Genomic DNA, 14,375 nt, shown 5'->3' on the forward strand with positions numbered 1-14,375 from the left:
ATTTAAACATATTATGGAATATGGATACTAGTAAGTTGAATTAAATTTTTCTTCGATATGTGTCGAAGTTATTTTCATGATAAATATGATCAAAATAGCTATTAAAAAAATAAAAAATAATTACAAGTTTTTTTTGAAAAAAGCTTTATTTGTTTTTTTTGATTGCTCGGAAAGAGACTGTGTAATGGATCCTAATAAGTTGAACTAATTTTTTCTTGGATATCATTTTGAAGTTATTTTCATGATAAATATGATCAAAATATGTATTAAAAAAACTAAGGAGGGGGTATTGGACGCCAGACTGTGAAAGAAATTAATAGACAGGAATTAATGACAAAATAATAGATTTTTATATATTGTAAAGGGTTTTTTCACGCTATATTTTATCCGAATTGAATAGAATTGTTAATAGAATTAAAAATAGATAAGTCTTCTAATTCTCCTCTAGCGTAGAAAATTAGCTACCAAACATAATGAAGAAGATGTTTTGCCAAAAAAAAAAAAAAAAAAAAAACATAATGAAGAAGATGATGATCTTCAACCAGAATCTGATGGAACAAAACAGAGAATTGAATTCCAAACAGAGAACGAATTTGATGATACAACTGAATATTATTGTAATGAATCTTACATTTGAATACTGACTCCTAGCTCAAATACAGAAACATGAAAAGACAAATCTTGAAATGAACGGGAGAGAGATTATCAGAAACTCAATCCTTAGTTCCCCACAATTTTTTCGAAAGGAAGACCATAATAAGACATAAATCTCAATGCTGCAACTAAAATCAAATAGAACCAAATCATCAAGGAGAGATATATAACAGTAGATTCATAAATCACAAGGAATAATTCTTCTTCATCTCTACCGCCAAGTATAATCCCACTGCGACTGCCGCAGTCGTCGTAGTCACTTGCCGCCGGTGATTGTTCTTCATGAATCTGGAGTAATAAGTCGTTAGTGAGTGGTGATTGTTCTTCGTGTATCCAAAATGGAAGAACACATGTGAGGTTGTCTCTATATCTAACCAAATCTCCGCTTAAAAGGTCAGAATTCATTATTCACAATTTACACTAACAATTCTTTCACATTCTTGTTAAATCATGTTGCTTTAAAAAATTCTATAACATCGAATAACACTAGAATTTAAAAAAATGATTAAAAGTACTAATCCAATAATACCAAAATTTAAAAGAATTTATAAAACGTGTAAATGAATAACACTGGAATTTGAATATTCTAATAAATTCCTTCACATTCCAGTGTCCAATACCCCCTAAAAAAGTTTGTTATTTAAATAAAAAAACGTTCAGATGAGAAATGAATAAAGTGACTGTGTATCAGAAATCAAAAGTAGGATGTGTTGTAAATTTCTAATTGGTTTGATATATTTTGTTTGTTTGTAATATCCGAATTAATATCAACCAATTTAGACGAAAAAAAAATAGAAACTAAAAAAAATAACCGCTGAAGACCGGTTTAGCAGACCGGTTTAGATATACCGCTGAAGGAAATCCAATCAATTTCAAAGAGTTATCTTCTTCTTCGCTATCGGCAATCAATCTCTGTATCGATTTCTTCTTTTCTGCAGATCAGATCTCTCCCGCCACAAATCATTGAGATCTGAATTAGCCCTACGATCAGGAGAGAAATATGTACGGATTCGAGGCGCTTACGTTCAACATCCATGGCGGATATTTGGAGGCGATCGTTAGGGGTCACCGTGCTGGGCTTCTCACCACCGCCGATTACAATAACTTATGTCAGTGTGAGAACCTAGACGACATCAAGATGCATCTCTCTGCTACCAAATACGGCTCTTATCTCCAGAACGGTTCGTCATGATGATCCTTCATTGTCTCAAATTTTTTTGACTCTGTAATACGAATTTTTGATGATTTGAATTTGAATTTTGTTTCATTGCCTATGGGTTTCTGGGTTTTAGGTACTTGAAACGCTCCTCTCCAAATTTGATCTGCGAATTGAAATTTTTTTGATTTGAAATTGAAGGATCTGAAATGTGTTGTGTAGACTAGACATTGGTTCCTTGAGTCTCTGTATCTGGATTTTTCTATTAAGATTACTGTTGTTGTGGTAGCTGAATCGTTGTTTTCTAATGCAGAGCCGTCACCTCTGCATACCACCACAATTGTGGAGAAGTGTACCCTCAAGCTTGTTGATGACTACAAGCACATGCTCTGCCAAGCTACTGAGCCAATGTCTACCTTTTTGGAGTACATCAGGTAATGTCTGAGATGTTTACAGACTGTTTCAGTGTACGAAATTTAGTCTAAGATTTGTTACTTTCACTATGTTGAAGGTGAAGATTATGATCATTCTGAAATGATCTGTTAAACTTAAGACGCTGGCATTTAAGATATTGGTTTTGTATGCAGATATGGCCACATGATTGACAATGTCGTGCTCATTGTCACTGGAACCCTGCACGAGAGAGACGTTCAAGAGTTGCTCGAGAAATGTCACCCTTTAGGCATGTTCGACAGGTGACCTTTTGCATCCCCTTACCTGCTGCTTCAAACCCCTTTTCTTCTTTTTTCACTTTTATGCTTTTCTCATCATTCTCTCTCATTTTTGCCAGTATTGCTACACTAGCAGTTGCTCAGAACATGAGGGAACTCTATAGGTTGGTGCTTGTCGACACTCCTCTGGCTCCATACTTTTCTGAATGCCTAACATCAGAGGTTCAAAGCTCATGGATTTATTTATTCTAGTTTTTGCTTTCAATCAATCTTGTGCAATTTGTTTTCTAGTTTCTGTTATGAATGTAGTATCACATGCATATCGTATTATTTGTAGGATCTCGACGACATGAACATAGAGATTATGAGGAATACTCTCTACAAAGCATACCTTGAGGATTTTTACAAGTTTTGCCAGGTGCTTAGTCGATTTCTAGATCTATGTTTTTGAAAATTCAGAATCTTCTCGTAAAACAAAATGTCAGAATCTAGCTAACCCCCGCCCCTATTTTTTTTTGGTTGTCATGTATGCGAAATAGAAACTTGGTGGGGCAACATCAGAGATTATGTCTGACCTTTTAGCCTTTGAAGCCGACAGGAGAGCAGTGAATATCACCATCAATAGGTAACTAATTCGTGCTTGGAAACCACAAGATGTTTGCATCGCTTTGATGTTTTGTTTATACAGGCACTGAAACTTGTTTTCTTTGCTATACAGTATTGGCACTGAGCTTACAAGAGAAGACAGGAAGAAGCTGTACTCTAACTTCGGTCTCCTGTAAGAAGCATTCTACAGTCCAATGATATATTCCATTCAATGGTTGTATGTATTTCTCACCATGGTTTTGATCTTTGCTTCTGAAGCTATCCGTATGGCCACGAGGAGCTTGCTATCTGCGAGGATATAGATCAGGTAAATCCACTAGCTAATACATTTATAATTATATAACATTTACGAATATAGCTCAATGAATCCCATTGTCATTCCCCTTTAGGTTCGTGGTGTTATGGAGAAGTACCCTCCGTATCAAGCTATATTCTCTAAAATGTCTTATGGAGAGAGCCAGATGCTCGACAAGGCATTTTATGAAGAAGAAGTCAGAAGGCTTTGTTTAGCCTTTGAGCAGCAGGTTTGTTTCCCTCTTCCCAAATGAACCGCAAAGAACTTTCCTGTAGAACTGAAGTTGTTTTATAGCTGTTTCTCAATTCAGCTTTAATACTAAGTTACTAACAGTGGTTGCTTAAACATGACATCTGCAGTTCCATTATGCCGTTTTCTTTGCGTACATGAGGTTGAGGGAGCAGGAGATCAGGAACCTGATGTGGATATCCGAATGTGTTGCACAGAACCAGAAGTCTAGGATCCACGACAGTGTTGTCTACATGTTCTGAGTCTGGTAAGAAGTCGAAAACACATAAACAATTTGTGAAATCTGTTTGAAAAAGTGGAGAATAAGAAAAACCCATATTGTTGTTGTTGGGTTTCTTCGTCACTCCTCTTAACCAGGGAAATCTGCTGTACTATCTTACGGTTCACATTCACTGTTTATGTTGCTTTGCGGGCGTGCGTGTATTAAATCTTCCCCAATAAGAATATTTATTTCCTATTTGTTTGTTTTTGGCCATCTTCTTGCTTAGTTCTCTATTGTCGACTAATGAACTCTTGTAATAATATCAAATTATTTTTGGCGGCCATTAACATCTTGTTCAGCTTAAAGTCGTCTTCGGAGTGATGAAAATCTTATAAAAATAGTTGTGATGAAAATCACACATGAGATATGTGGATAGGTGTTACTCCATGAAATACTTAAAAGCCTTGCTTTGATAGATCATATATTGCTTTAAGTGAAGTATCACATTACACAACTGTACACTACACAATGAAACACATATGAAGGATTTTTTTTTTGTTGTCATTTTCTATTTCAAGCTTAACCTTTCTCTCATCATCAACTCGACTATTGTTCACTAAACTCATTCGAAGAAGAATACATTGCTTCTTTTGTAACTTTGATGTCTTGCTCATTTTGGATATTTCATGGAGAACAGTACAGAAACAATCAAAGAAAGGCTCTTTAAATGATCCAAGAAGTAATTTTATCGAAGGTACATGATCTTTCAAGTCATAGGTTGGGTGTGGCTTAAGCTGAATTCCAACCATTGACGTGACGACGTAGACACACCACACCATAATTATCTTCTTTATACTTTAAAAAGCTCATATTAGCGTAACGTAATCAAAACCCATTGCAAGACACCATTTTGGTTTACGGGTTCTTAGTACGCTATATATAGAGCTGATGTATACGGATGAGGAAAATGATACTGGTGTGGTGTGGTGTGTTTGTGCGGTCACATCTCTTATGTTTGGAATTTCTAGCTCGACTCACACCGACCTGTAACTTGCAGCAATGCGCTTCCCTTTGCTGGACTAACTTCTTGGATCAATCAAAGACCCTTCCTTTAATCGATCCCTTTGTTCTTCTCTATAAAATATCCTATAACATTACTCACATACATCTTCGCTTACGACGTCTTAAACGATGAAACACATATGTAGCTTTTTTACCTTTTTCGTAACAAGCAAGACATGAAGCACATATTATTCTTTAAATGAGTTCATCCATATCCTTTTTGTGTCTATTAGTATCCTGCAAGATAAATAGATAGATAAAAAAGGTGGAAAATGGGAAAGCTTTTGCCCCAAAAATTGTTAACAATTCCAAATCTTTGATATATATTTTTGAGAGATAAAATTCCTGAACAGAAATTAAAATCTCATGTCAAATGTGGAAAACTGCAATAATATATGGTTAGAGTAAAAAGTTGTTACGTAGTTAAATCAAATTTTAGATTTCGTTATTCGTAAAAACCTTTATCGGCAACTATGGATGGGCCGGATGGCTATCTATTTTATTCTTCTCTAATTATGCTTCACACTATCCTGAAATCACATAATAAAACAATTTTTTCTTAGATCTGATATAAAAACTCCACTAAATCACTCAATACCCATTTATTTATCAAAGCATGTTTTTGTAGTTGGAAAAAAGGCATGGGAAGAGTATAAAAAATAAAATCAAAGTACATACCGTTTAATAATAAAGATTAGAAGAAAGAGACAAAAGCAAATAAGATTAGAACAATAGAAAAAGAAGAGTATGCACTATAACGCATAGTCTTGGTGGTCATGACGATACTACACATGCTTTGAGAAATGAGAACCCTGCAGAAGAACTTTAAGACTGTGTGTAATTTTGTTGTTCCATCATTCTACTTCTTCTTTGTATAGTCAAATAGTCAAACATTTATTTCTATTCTTTGCAATGATGAATTAGAAACCTCTTATATGGTAAATTTATAGAAATTCATAACCATATTATATGGTAAAAATATCATGTTATATTTGATAATAATGTTATTTCCTATATTCTCACAAATGTGTTCAGTCAAACTCTTATTCGTCGATTCTAAAATATTATCATGCTCACGATCAATTATTTAATATCATACGAAAAAGCCACCAAATTCTCGGATTGTATAGATCTTAAAACGATCAATAATTTAGATTTACATACGAATCCATCAAATTGCATCAAATTAATACAAATCCTAGTCCTAAAAATAAAAGGACTCATTCAAATAAAATTGTGGGGATATCTATACTATTAATTAATTGGGGAGTACAAAAGCAGAAAAAAAAAAATTTTACAAAAATTTCATTACATACCCCCACGAAAACAGAAAACGAAAACAAAAAAAAACCAAATCAAGGGCGAAGAGGTAAACTAACTGAACAAAAACATGCAGATCTTTAATGACCCGGTATTACCTTATTCGGATCGTGTGTAAGATACAAGTGTATCCCAACATATTGGATCCACTGGGAGAAACGAACTTTTTGGTAGCGCGCTTGTTAAATGTTGGTCTATATAATAAGATTTAGTCGATATTAACCCTATTATAATCATCAAATACCAACATTACATTGATACCAAAAATCTTCACATAGATAAAAAAAAAATACCAACATTACCCATAAATATCTTTCATGGCGTTAGATAATTAGTGGATACTCGATAGTAGCTTTACTATAATCACCAAATACAATAGAACCTCTATATATTAATACTTTTTAAGTTAATACTTACTATAAATTAATATTTTTTTACAGTTCCGAGTTGTGCCGGTATAAAAAATGACACAATTCGATAAAAAAATAAGATAATACTTTTTTTGAAATTTTATGTAAAAATATGGTCTCATAAACATCATAAATTAATATTGATATAACAATAAGAAAATTTAGTGAAATATGACTCTATTGTTGTTTACCTATTCTTGAATTTGTATTCATATTGAAACTCATCTATAATCTTTCTCACTGCATCAAAAAATTTTTGTGTTGTTTTCTCAAATTACATCCCAAAATTGTGGCGCTAACTAGACGCGATAGTTGCTTCTTTACGTGTAATTGGTTATAAAGATAGCGCAATATCTTCTTGGACTTCATCATGAAGGATAGTAACATCAATTTCTTATAAGTCCAAACTTCTAAATATTTATTATTTTCACCTGGATAATCTAGTAAACTATTGACATCCATCATATTACGATAGCCAAAATTATAAATTAAAAAAATTCTAGTGAATTATAATAAATGTATGTTATTTTTAATAGAGAATGTTCAAAGCTATGAAAATGAAAAAAATATTTTCATAAATTAATATTTTCTTAATTTATCGATAAATTAATAATTATTAATTTATCGATAGATTAAAACCTCTATAAATTAATAAAATTATATGGTCTCGACTTTATAAATTTATAGAGATTTTAGTGTACCAACATTACCCATAAATATCTTCTATGGCGTTAGATAAGTGGTCCATACTACTCTTGCTTTCACCCACCAAAATAAATACCTAGATTCGTTTCAAAGAGAGACAGTCACTCGCTCTCTCATTCCTCTCCGACTCAAATTTTATCTTTATCTCCGAGATTACTGTGACGACAAATCGTTTTTACAGAGAAAATGGTGAGCAGAGGAAATCTCCGATCATCATTTCCGTGCGCGTTTTCTATACTCATAGTTTTCCAAATCTGATGTGTTTATTTCTTTTTTTTTCTACCTCAGGTTGTACTTCAAGAGTTCAAGGAAGCAGAGATCAGTGACAAGGACTCTCTTCTTCTGGTATACTTTAGTTGATTATTTTGTTTTTTTGGTTAATATGAAAAATTGTGAACTGTTTCCTCGTTTCTTCGTTTCTACGCGTTAATCTGCTGGAGTTTGTAGCTCGATCGTATACACTGACGTGCGCATCTTTGTTTTTTTCATATACCCAATTTTATTCCAAACATAGTCATGTCAACTCTATATAAGACTAGTAAACTATATGAGATGACCATGGCCATAATACAAAGCATATTTTGCTTCACTGATCTGCAATATGCGAAAACAAAATCTATATACATTTGAATGCTACAAAAACATATGAAAAATCAAAAAATTAGAGCAAAAGATGAAATTGAGTTGTGAAGTGATTTTAGTGTAATGGCAGGAGGTAAGTCTATTTGTAAAAGGCACCATCATATTTGGGATCGAATTCCAGTTCCTATGAATGTAGGAATTTAGCTAATGGGCTGGCCAGTTGTAGCCCAATAGTTGACCGAAAAAAGATAAAATTGAGTTAAAGGTGTAGATGGAAAATAAAATACAAGTGATAATAATAAAATCAAAAATAATGGAAACATGCCCAAAACTAAGTCTTTGACTTATGGGCTTTTTAAAAAAAACTTGATGACCCAAAAAAGACCCGACCCGTTTCGGAATGACCTGATTCAGAAGTCTCATGAGTAAACCTTCACTGAATCTCGTCCTTGATTAGTCGCTGTCGTCTATCTTGTGACCGGTGAGTGTTCCTTGAGATCTCTATTATCGAAAATGCATGTGGACTGGTTTTGATTTCTACTTCTGAGGCCCTGTTCGTTTCTCTATTAAGATGGATCATCTCAAAGGAGATGAAAAATGATGTTCGTTTTTGACCATTTATAGGAGCATTTAGATGAATCAGTTGGATGATTTATATCAAACTCATCCAAAAAATGTGAAAAATCTGGATGAGTCTGATCGGACCATTCAACTGTAGCTGGTTCAGCCAAAACTCAAAAATGTCTAAAATACTCTCGATTAATTTAGAAAATTACACCACACAACCTGCCCCTTCTTCATCTCTCTCGTGCTCGACCAAAGAAGAGAAATTAGGGTTTTCGGATTCTCAATTCCAAGCACTCCTCTTTATTGTCTCGCCGAATCTCTCATCGGAGTTTTGGTTTGTTCTTCGCTTTCTCTCTCTACCTCTGGTGGGTTTGTCTAAATTTCACTTGTTTTAAATCTTGCTCCAGAATTCGATATTAGTACCAGTTTGAATGATTAGAAGTGCTTTAATTCTATTACTAGGATTAGGAATTAATAATTTAGTGGTTTTGATGAGTCTAGAGCTTGTAATTGTTGATGCCAACAACATGTTTGATGAAATGCTTCAGAGAATCAGTTGGTTGGTTTGATAATGGGTTTATACGAAAAAGAATTGTGTTATTGTTGGTCTTTAATTGAAAATTTGGTACTGGTTTTGTTTTGAACTCTAGTGTTAGCTTGACTGATCGGAGTTCAATTTTATAGTTTCTACTGAATTAAGTGATTGTCCCATTGTTTAAAGGTAACTCCGATTGATTAAAGTTGTTGGTTTTAGCTTTGGTCTTGGATAGCAGATAAATAACGATCATTGTTCAAAGCTTTACTGTGTTTATATGTGTTGAAACTTGAAACAGTAGAAGTTGAGGAAAGTATGGATCTCTCTCTACCTATGAGACAAAACAAACCACTAAATTTGGTTCTCTATGGGAGATCTTGAATACATAAAGCATTGTAGTGTGTGTTGTGTGGTCCTGTTTTCTTCATAAGTAGTTAGGTGAGAGCTGATGGTAGTTTAAAGAGTGTCTAATGTGACGTACAGAATACTTCTTTTTGGTGCTTAGGGAGAGATTATATTATTGATCCGAGTTAGTACGTATTACGGTTCTATGGTTGGCTTTGTTTGTGTGGACGCTTCTACAGATTTTAAAGCATCATTTTGATGACCTCTAGCATGACATTAGATTCGAGGTTTCTTTCAAATTTATCTTTTTTCATGAAGCTTTTCATCATTAATTGACTGATGAGTCTTATGTTCCTTTCTTTTGTATTAGGAAAACTCATACCGAAATACATACTGTATTAATCACTAGAATCTACAAAAATTTGGATTTTTTAAATGTAAATTAAATAAAAACGTTATGAGGTAACCAAGTTACAAACTATAAAACACTTTAGGAAAGGATATTTCAAATATTTCTTCCAAAAGTTATTTTGACTTGAAACATCGCAAATAGATACTCCTTTGAACTCTGAGTTACCCCAACTGTTATAGCTACTATTAGGTCTTTATTTAGCAGAAACTTTTATAATAGAAAGTTAATTAGTCAAATTATATCAATTTTGTACGGCATCAAATTAGTTATTGGTCTATGTTGTCTCCTTTTTTCCTCATTTTTGACTGTTTATGTCACATTCTAACGACGTGAATGGAAGCACTCCAAAAGTGCGTATTTCAAGACTTGGAAAAAAAAATTACATCAAATGTCACCAATTTCTTTTAATGATTTGCGTTTTTCCTGAAAATAACATATATGCGTTTTTCAAAACAAGGTAGTTAACTTATGGACCGTTTTTCTTTACATGTTTATCAATTACCCTGTGGATTATCTCAAAAAACGCTTTGAATATAACAAATATTTATTTATTTGTTTTATTTACTTAATTTATGAATAATAATAAGCAAAATGGTTTTGGAAAAATTGAGAAGAGAGACCCAACTCTCACTTCTCCAATCAGTCCATCCAGATATTTGGCTTTTTATTTGATTTGAAGAAATTGCAGTCAGCGAATGATGAAAGTTTGATGGCATTTTGTACCAATCTTGAGAATTCTCTAACTCATGGGAAACTTTCGAATATTGTTGGTCATGATCTGTTTTGTGAACTAAAGATTCTAAGAGAAGCTTTACCAACAGGAACTAAGAAGCCAATTCAAGTGTTAGACTTCTTGAAACAGGTTGAAGATTGTTATCTTAATGCATGGATCGATTATCGAATCTTGATGACGATTCCAGTTTCAGTTGCATCTGTTGAGAGAAGCTTTTCAAAGCTGAAGTTGATAAAATTTTATCTTCATTGAGTATGTCACAAGAAAGAGTAAGTGACTTGGCTATCTTGTCTATCGAAAGGGAGCTGCTTAAGAGTGTTGACTTCGAGAGTTTGGTTAACGATTTTGTAGCACAAAAAGGAAGAAAAGTTATGTTTTAGAATTAAGATTTGGGTTCTACTCTTGTTATCTTGTTCAATCCATATCTCCTTTGCTTTTATAATTTGTTCAACTAGGCTTCCTCTCAATCCTGGTTTGGCTCAATCCTGGAAATACGGCACACCTATTCACTTGCTTCCTCAACAAGCAATTAACCAAATAAATAAGAAACAAAATAACTCAAAACAGATTATAAAAGCAACGCATGTTACTCTTTAATACTCTTGTAGCTACCACACTAGTTGACTTCATATACTTGTTCGGCCTTTACAGATGTTTAAATGCATCTTCAAGTCTTGTATTGACTAACGAAGAAGCACCCTTTAATGCGAATCTGCTAACACCTATCTTATTGGCTACTTCAATCAAATAATGGATTATGTTTGAAAAAATCTATGATTAGGATAACATCCTATTATAGACTACGTGAAAAGATTATTCAAGAACAATGAATAAACTTGTAATGAAAAAATGAAAATTCATGGCTTAGAGTTTTTGATTGGTGATATAATTGCCAATTTTTTGCAAATATTTTGAGTTTGTTTTGTATAGGAGGTTATTTGTTACTTTTCAAAGTAAAGGTGCAACTGACAATAAAATATTAAAATTGACCTGGAGATTAGGGGGGTATTTGTCATATCTAAAATGTGACAGCATAATTAAGAAAAACAAAAAGGACTCTGACTCCTAAACAGTAATATACATATGATTTAAAAACCTCGTAACCTTCTTCACCCCCTCTACTAACTCTCTCAGTCGCAAAAAACCGCCGCCGCATCTCCACGGCCGTCTTATCACCGGGTAATCCATAGGTACTACTTCAATGTCATTCAGGTCTTGTTTATTAATCAAAAGATGAGTTGCATTAAGAATTTTGGATCCATCGAATCTGACTTCTTTCTCTCTTCTATATATTAATCGCTCGAATCAGCCTTTGATAGAAATTGGGTTTTTCGTGTTGTAGATGAGCAGCTAGGGTTCTTTTTTATTGCTTCAGAGATTATGGCTGCTTCAATCTCAAAAAGGATCTTTCGCACTTTGGGATCCTTAACAGCTCTAGGACGAGTCTCTTCACCAAGTATTTATCTCATCTTCTTCACTCGTGTCAAAATGTGATTTTTTGTATGTTTTTGTTTCCTTGATCTCTTTGATTGTTTCTCTGTGAACAGATTTGCCTGTGAATACATCTGGAAATGGTTTAGCTTCTCTTACTAGTGATCATCTCAAGGTCATCTACTTGAGTTTGTCATCTTCCTGAGTATTTTTCGTTATTTTTATAGTTGTCTGGGTTTCATCTCTGTTAAATCAATTGCAGAATGGAATGGCTTTATTTTCCAACCGGAAGTTCTCGACTTCTATTTTGACTCCTGATGATACGTTTCCTTCTGATTTACTTACGCAAAAGACCGTGCTTACGCCAGACCGAACCATAGGTATCGTCTATGTTTCGTTTTCAAGCTAATTCCATAACTCTGTATCTTTCATACGCTTTTTACTGAGAATTTATGGGAATTTATGTTGGAGAAATTTAGTTACTTTATGTTTTGAGAGGAGTTCCAGGCCTCATTTAGCTTATTACGTGAAGGTTTAACTTAGGTTTGGTTGCCATTGTTTCTCTCTTGAGACGTGTTTAAAATTTCTGAACGATGATCTTTTCCTTATTGCTTCTCTCTTTTTAAAACTTCTGGACTGGTTCTGGTATTGATACTTTCCATAGGACAATACCAAGACTTGGTCATTCCGGTGACAAATTTTCAGAACGAGGACAAGGGTTTCATGGTGTTAGCAGGTGATGTCTTTGATGTTCCAATAAGGAAAGATATCATTCACAATGTCGTGCGATGGCAGCTTGCTAAACGCCAGCAGGTAACTAATTAGTAATCAATCTCACAGTGCCTTAATTTAGTCGTATAAGCAAACAATCAATAAGTGTGTGACACTTTGTTGGTTGATATTTAGGGAACTCATTCGACCAAAACATTGAGTGAAGTTAGTGGAACTGGTAGAAAGCCATGGAATCAGAAGGGTACAGGTCGAGCTAGACATGGTACGCTGCGTGGTCCGCAGGTAAATTACTTTATTTTTATTTTTTAAGATTTCTTGCCATCATATATATAGCTAGCTCTCTGATTGAACTTTATTGAACCCTTAGTTCCGAGGTGGTTGTGTGATGCATGGACCCAAACCGAGAAGCCATGCGATAAAGATGAATAAGCAGGTCCGACGGCTTGGACTGAAAATAGCATTGACAGCTCGAGCCGCAGAAGGAAAAGTCAGTCTCTTTCTCTTCTTAATCACAACTTGTGCTCTTGATCGTCCATCATAACTGTCTGTGCCTTTGTTATTAAACTGGTCTTATTGTATCTGATGGTTGGGGAAATTTATGCAGCTCCTCGTGTTTGATGATTTGGCATTGCCTACGCATAAAACAAAGAACATTGTGAATTATTACAATCAGATGGAGAAGACAAAGAAAGTCCTTGTTGTAGAAGGTGGTCCTATTGATGAAAAGCTGAAGCTAGCCACCCAGAATCTACATTATGTCAACATAATTCCATCAATAGTAAGTTATAGATAATCACATATCAAACCTTGTGGTTCCTCGACTTTAATGGATTAGCGAATCTTGAACCTTGTTTATGTAACGCTTTGCAGGGGCTAAATGTTTACAGCATTCTGCTACATGATACGCTTGTGATGTCCCGTGATGCTGTGGATAAGATCGTTGAGCGCATGCACACTCCTATAAACCGTTAAAGAGAGCTGCATGTAGCATTGTGATGTCCCGTGATGTTGTGGACTAGATCACAGCATGTATTTTCTGTACCGGCAATTTTATTTTGGTTTAGAGGCCTCCTATGGTTATTATCACACTGGTTTGTTAGCATGATTGAGTTTTTAAATAATGAACTGGTATACTATTTCTATGTGTTTTAGACGTTCAATTACTTGGGCATTTAGTGATTCTGAAAAGTGTTTTTTGATGTCGAAAGAAAGCTTCTATCAAAATGTATTACGTAAACCATTCATACAATTTTGATAAAGATCGTCTCTGACAATGTGCTACGCTCCCAAAGAAAACTCAACAACAAAACCGCATCCAAAATCTATATAAAACTCTATTCTATTAATGCAAAGGTCGCAATCTTTGTTCCTTTTGATTTGGAGTTTTGTGTCAAGCAAATGTAAATCAACAATATAATTCAAGAAATTCTTAAATATTAAAAGATCCTACAATATTAATCTGCCCAATATAGGTTTTACAATATTAATTTCTATTTTCATAGAAAGAGCGCTAAAAACTTATTTCTTTTGATGTTCCCCCATTTAATACTAATTATCTTCTAAACTAGGTTTTGAACCCACGCTACGCGTGGGTTTATTGGATATATTTTGATAAAAATTATATATGATTGATTACGGTAATAAAATATTATCTCATAAAAAAAATTAAAATTAGTACTAAGGAAAAAAAAAAATTTCAGATACATAA

General features: G+C 33.9%; 2 protein-coding genes across 3 annotated transcripts; both read left to right on the forward strand.

Moving 5' to 3' along the window:
• Positions 1-1,446: 1,446 nt before the first annotated feature.
• LOC104780158 (V-type proton ATPase subunit d1) lies at positions 1,447-4,088 on the forward strand. Its single transcript, XM_010504637.3, has 10 exons — positions 1,447-1,835; positions 2,124-2,244; positions 2,398-2,505; positions 2,601-2,703; positions 2,819-2,899; positions 3,021-3,106; positions 3,200-3,259; positions 3,346-3,394; positions 3,477-3,611; positions 3,742-4,088. The coding sequence occupies exons 1-10, from the start codon at positions 1,655-1,657 to the stop codon at positions 3,871-3,873; spliced, it is 1,056 nt and encodes a 351-aa protein (XP_010502939.1). The 5' UTR covers positions 1,447-1,654; the 3' UTR covers positions 3,874-4,088.
• A 7,416-nt stretch (positions 4,089-11,504) lies between these two features.
• LOC104780157 (uncharacterized) lies at positions 11,505-13,803 on the forward strand. 2 transcript variants are annotated; one of them, XM_010504634.3, is made up of 9 exons: positions 11,505-11,694; positions 11,847-11,960; positions 12,052-12,110; positions 12,198-12,315; positions 12,600-12,748; positions 12,842-12,949; positions 13,035-13,154; positions 13,272-13,445; positions 13,538-13,803. In XM_010504634.3, exons 2-9 carry the CDS (start codon positions 11,885-11,887, stop codon positions 13,637-13,639), a joined length of 906 nt encoding a protein of 301 aa, XP_010502936.2. In that variant the 5' UTR covers positions 11,505-11,694; positions 11,847-11,884; the 3' UTR covers positions 13,640-13,803. The 2 variants fall into 2 exon arrangements, with proteins under 2 accessions (XP_010502936.2, XP_010502937.2); XM_010504635.3 differs by having other exon boundaries at positions 11,556-11,683.
• The last annotated feature ends 572 nt before the right edge of the window (positions 13,804-14,375 follow it).

The sequence above is a fragment of the Camelina sativa genome, chromosome 4 (assembly GCF_030686135.1).
Source record: "Camelina sativa cultivar CO46 ecotype springtype chromosome 4, ASM3068613v1".
Lineage (NCBI taxonomy): Eukaryota > Viridiplantae > Streptophyta > Magnoliopsida > Brassicales > Brassicaceae > Camelina > Camelina sativa.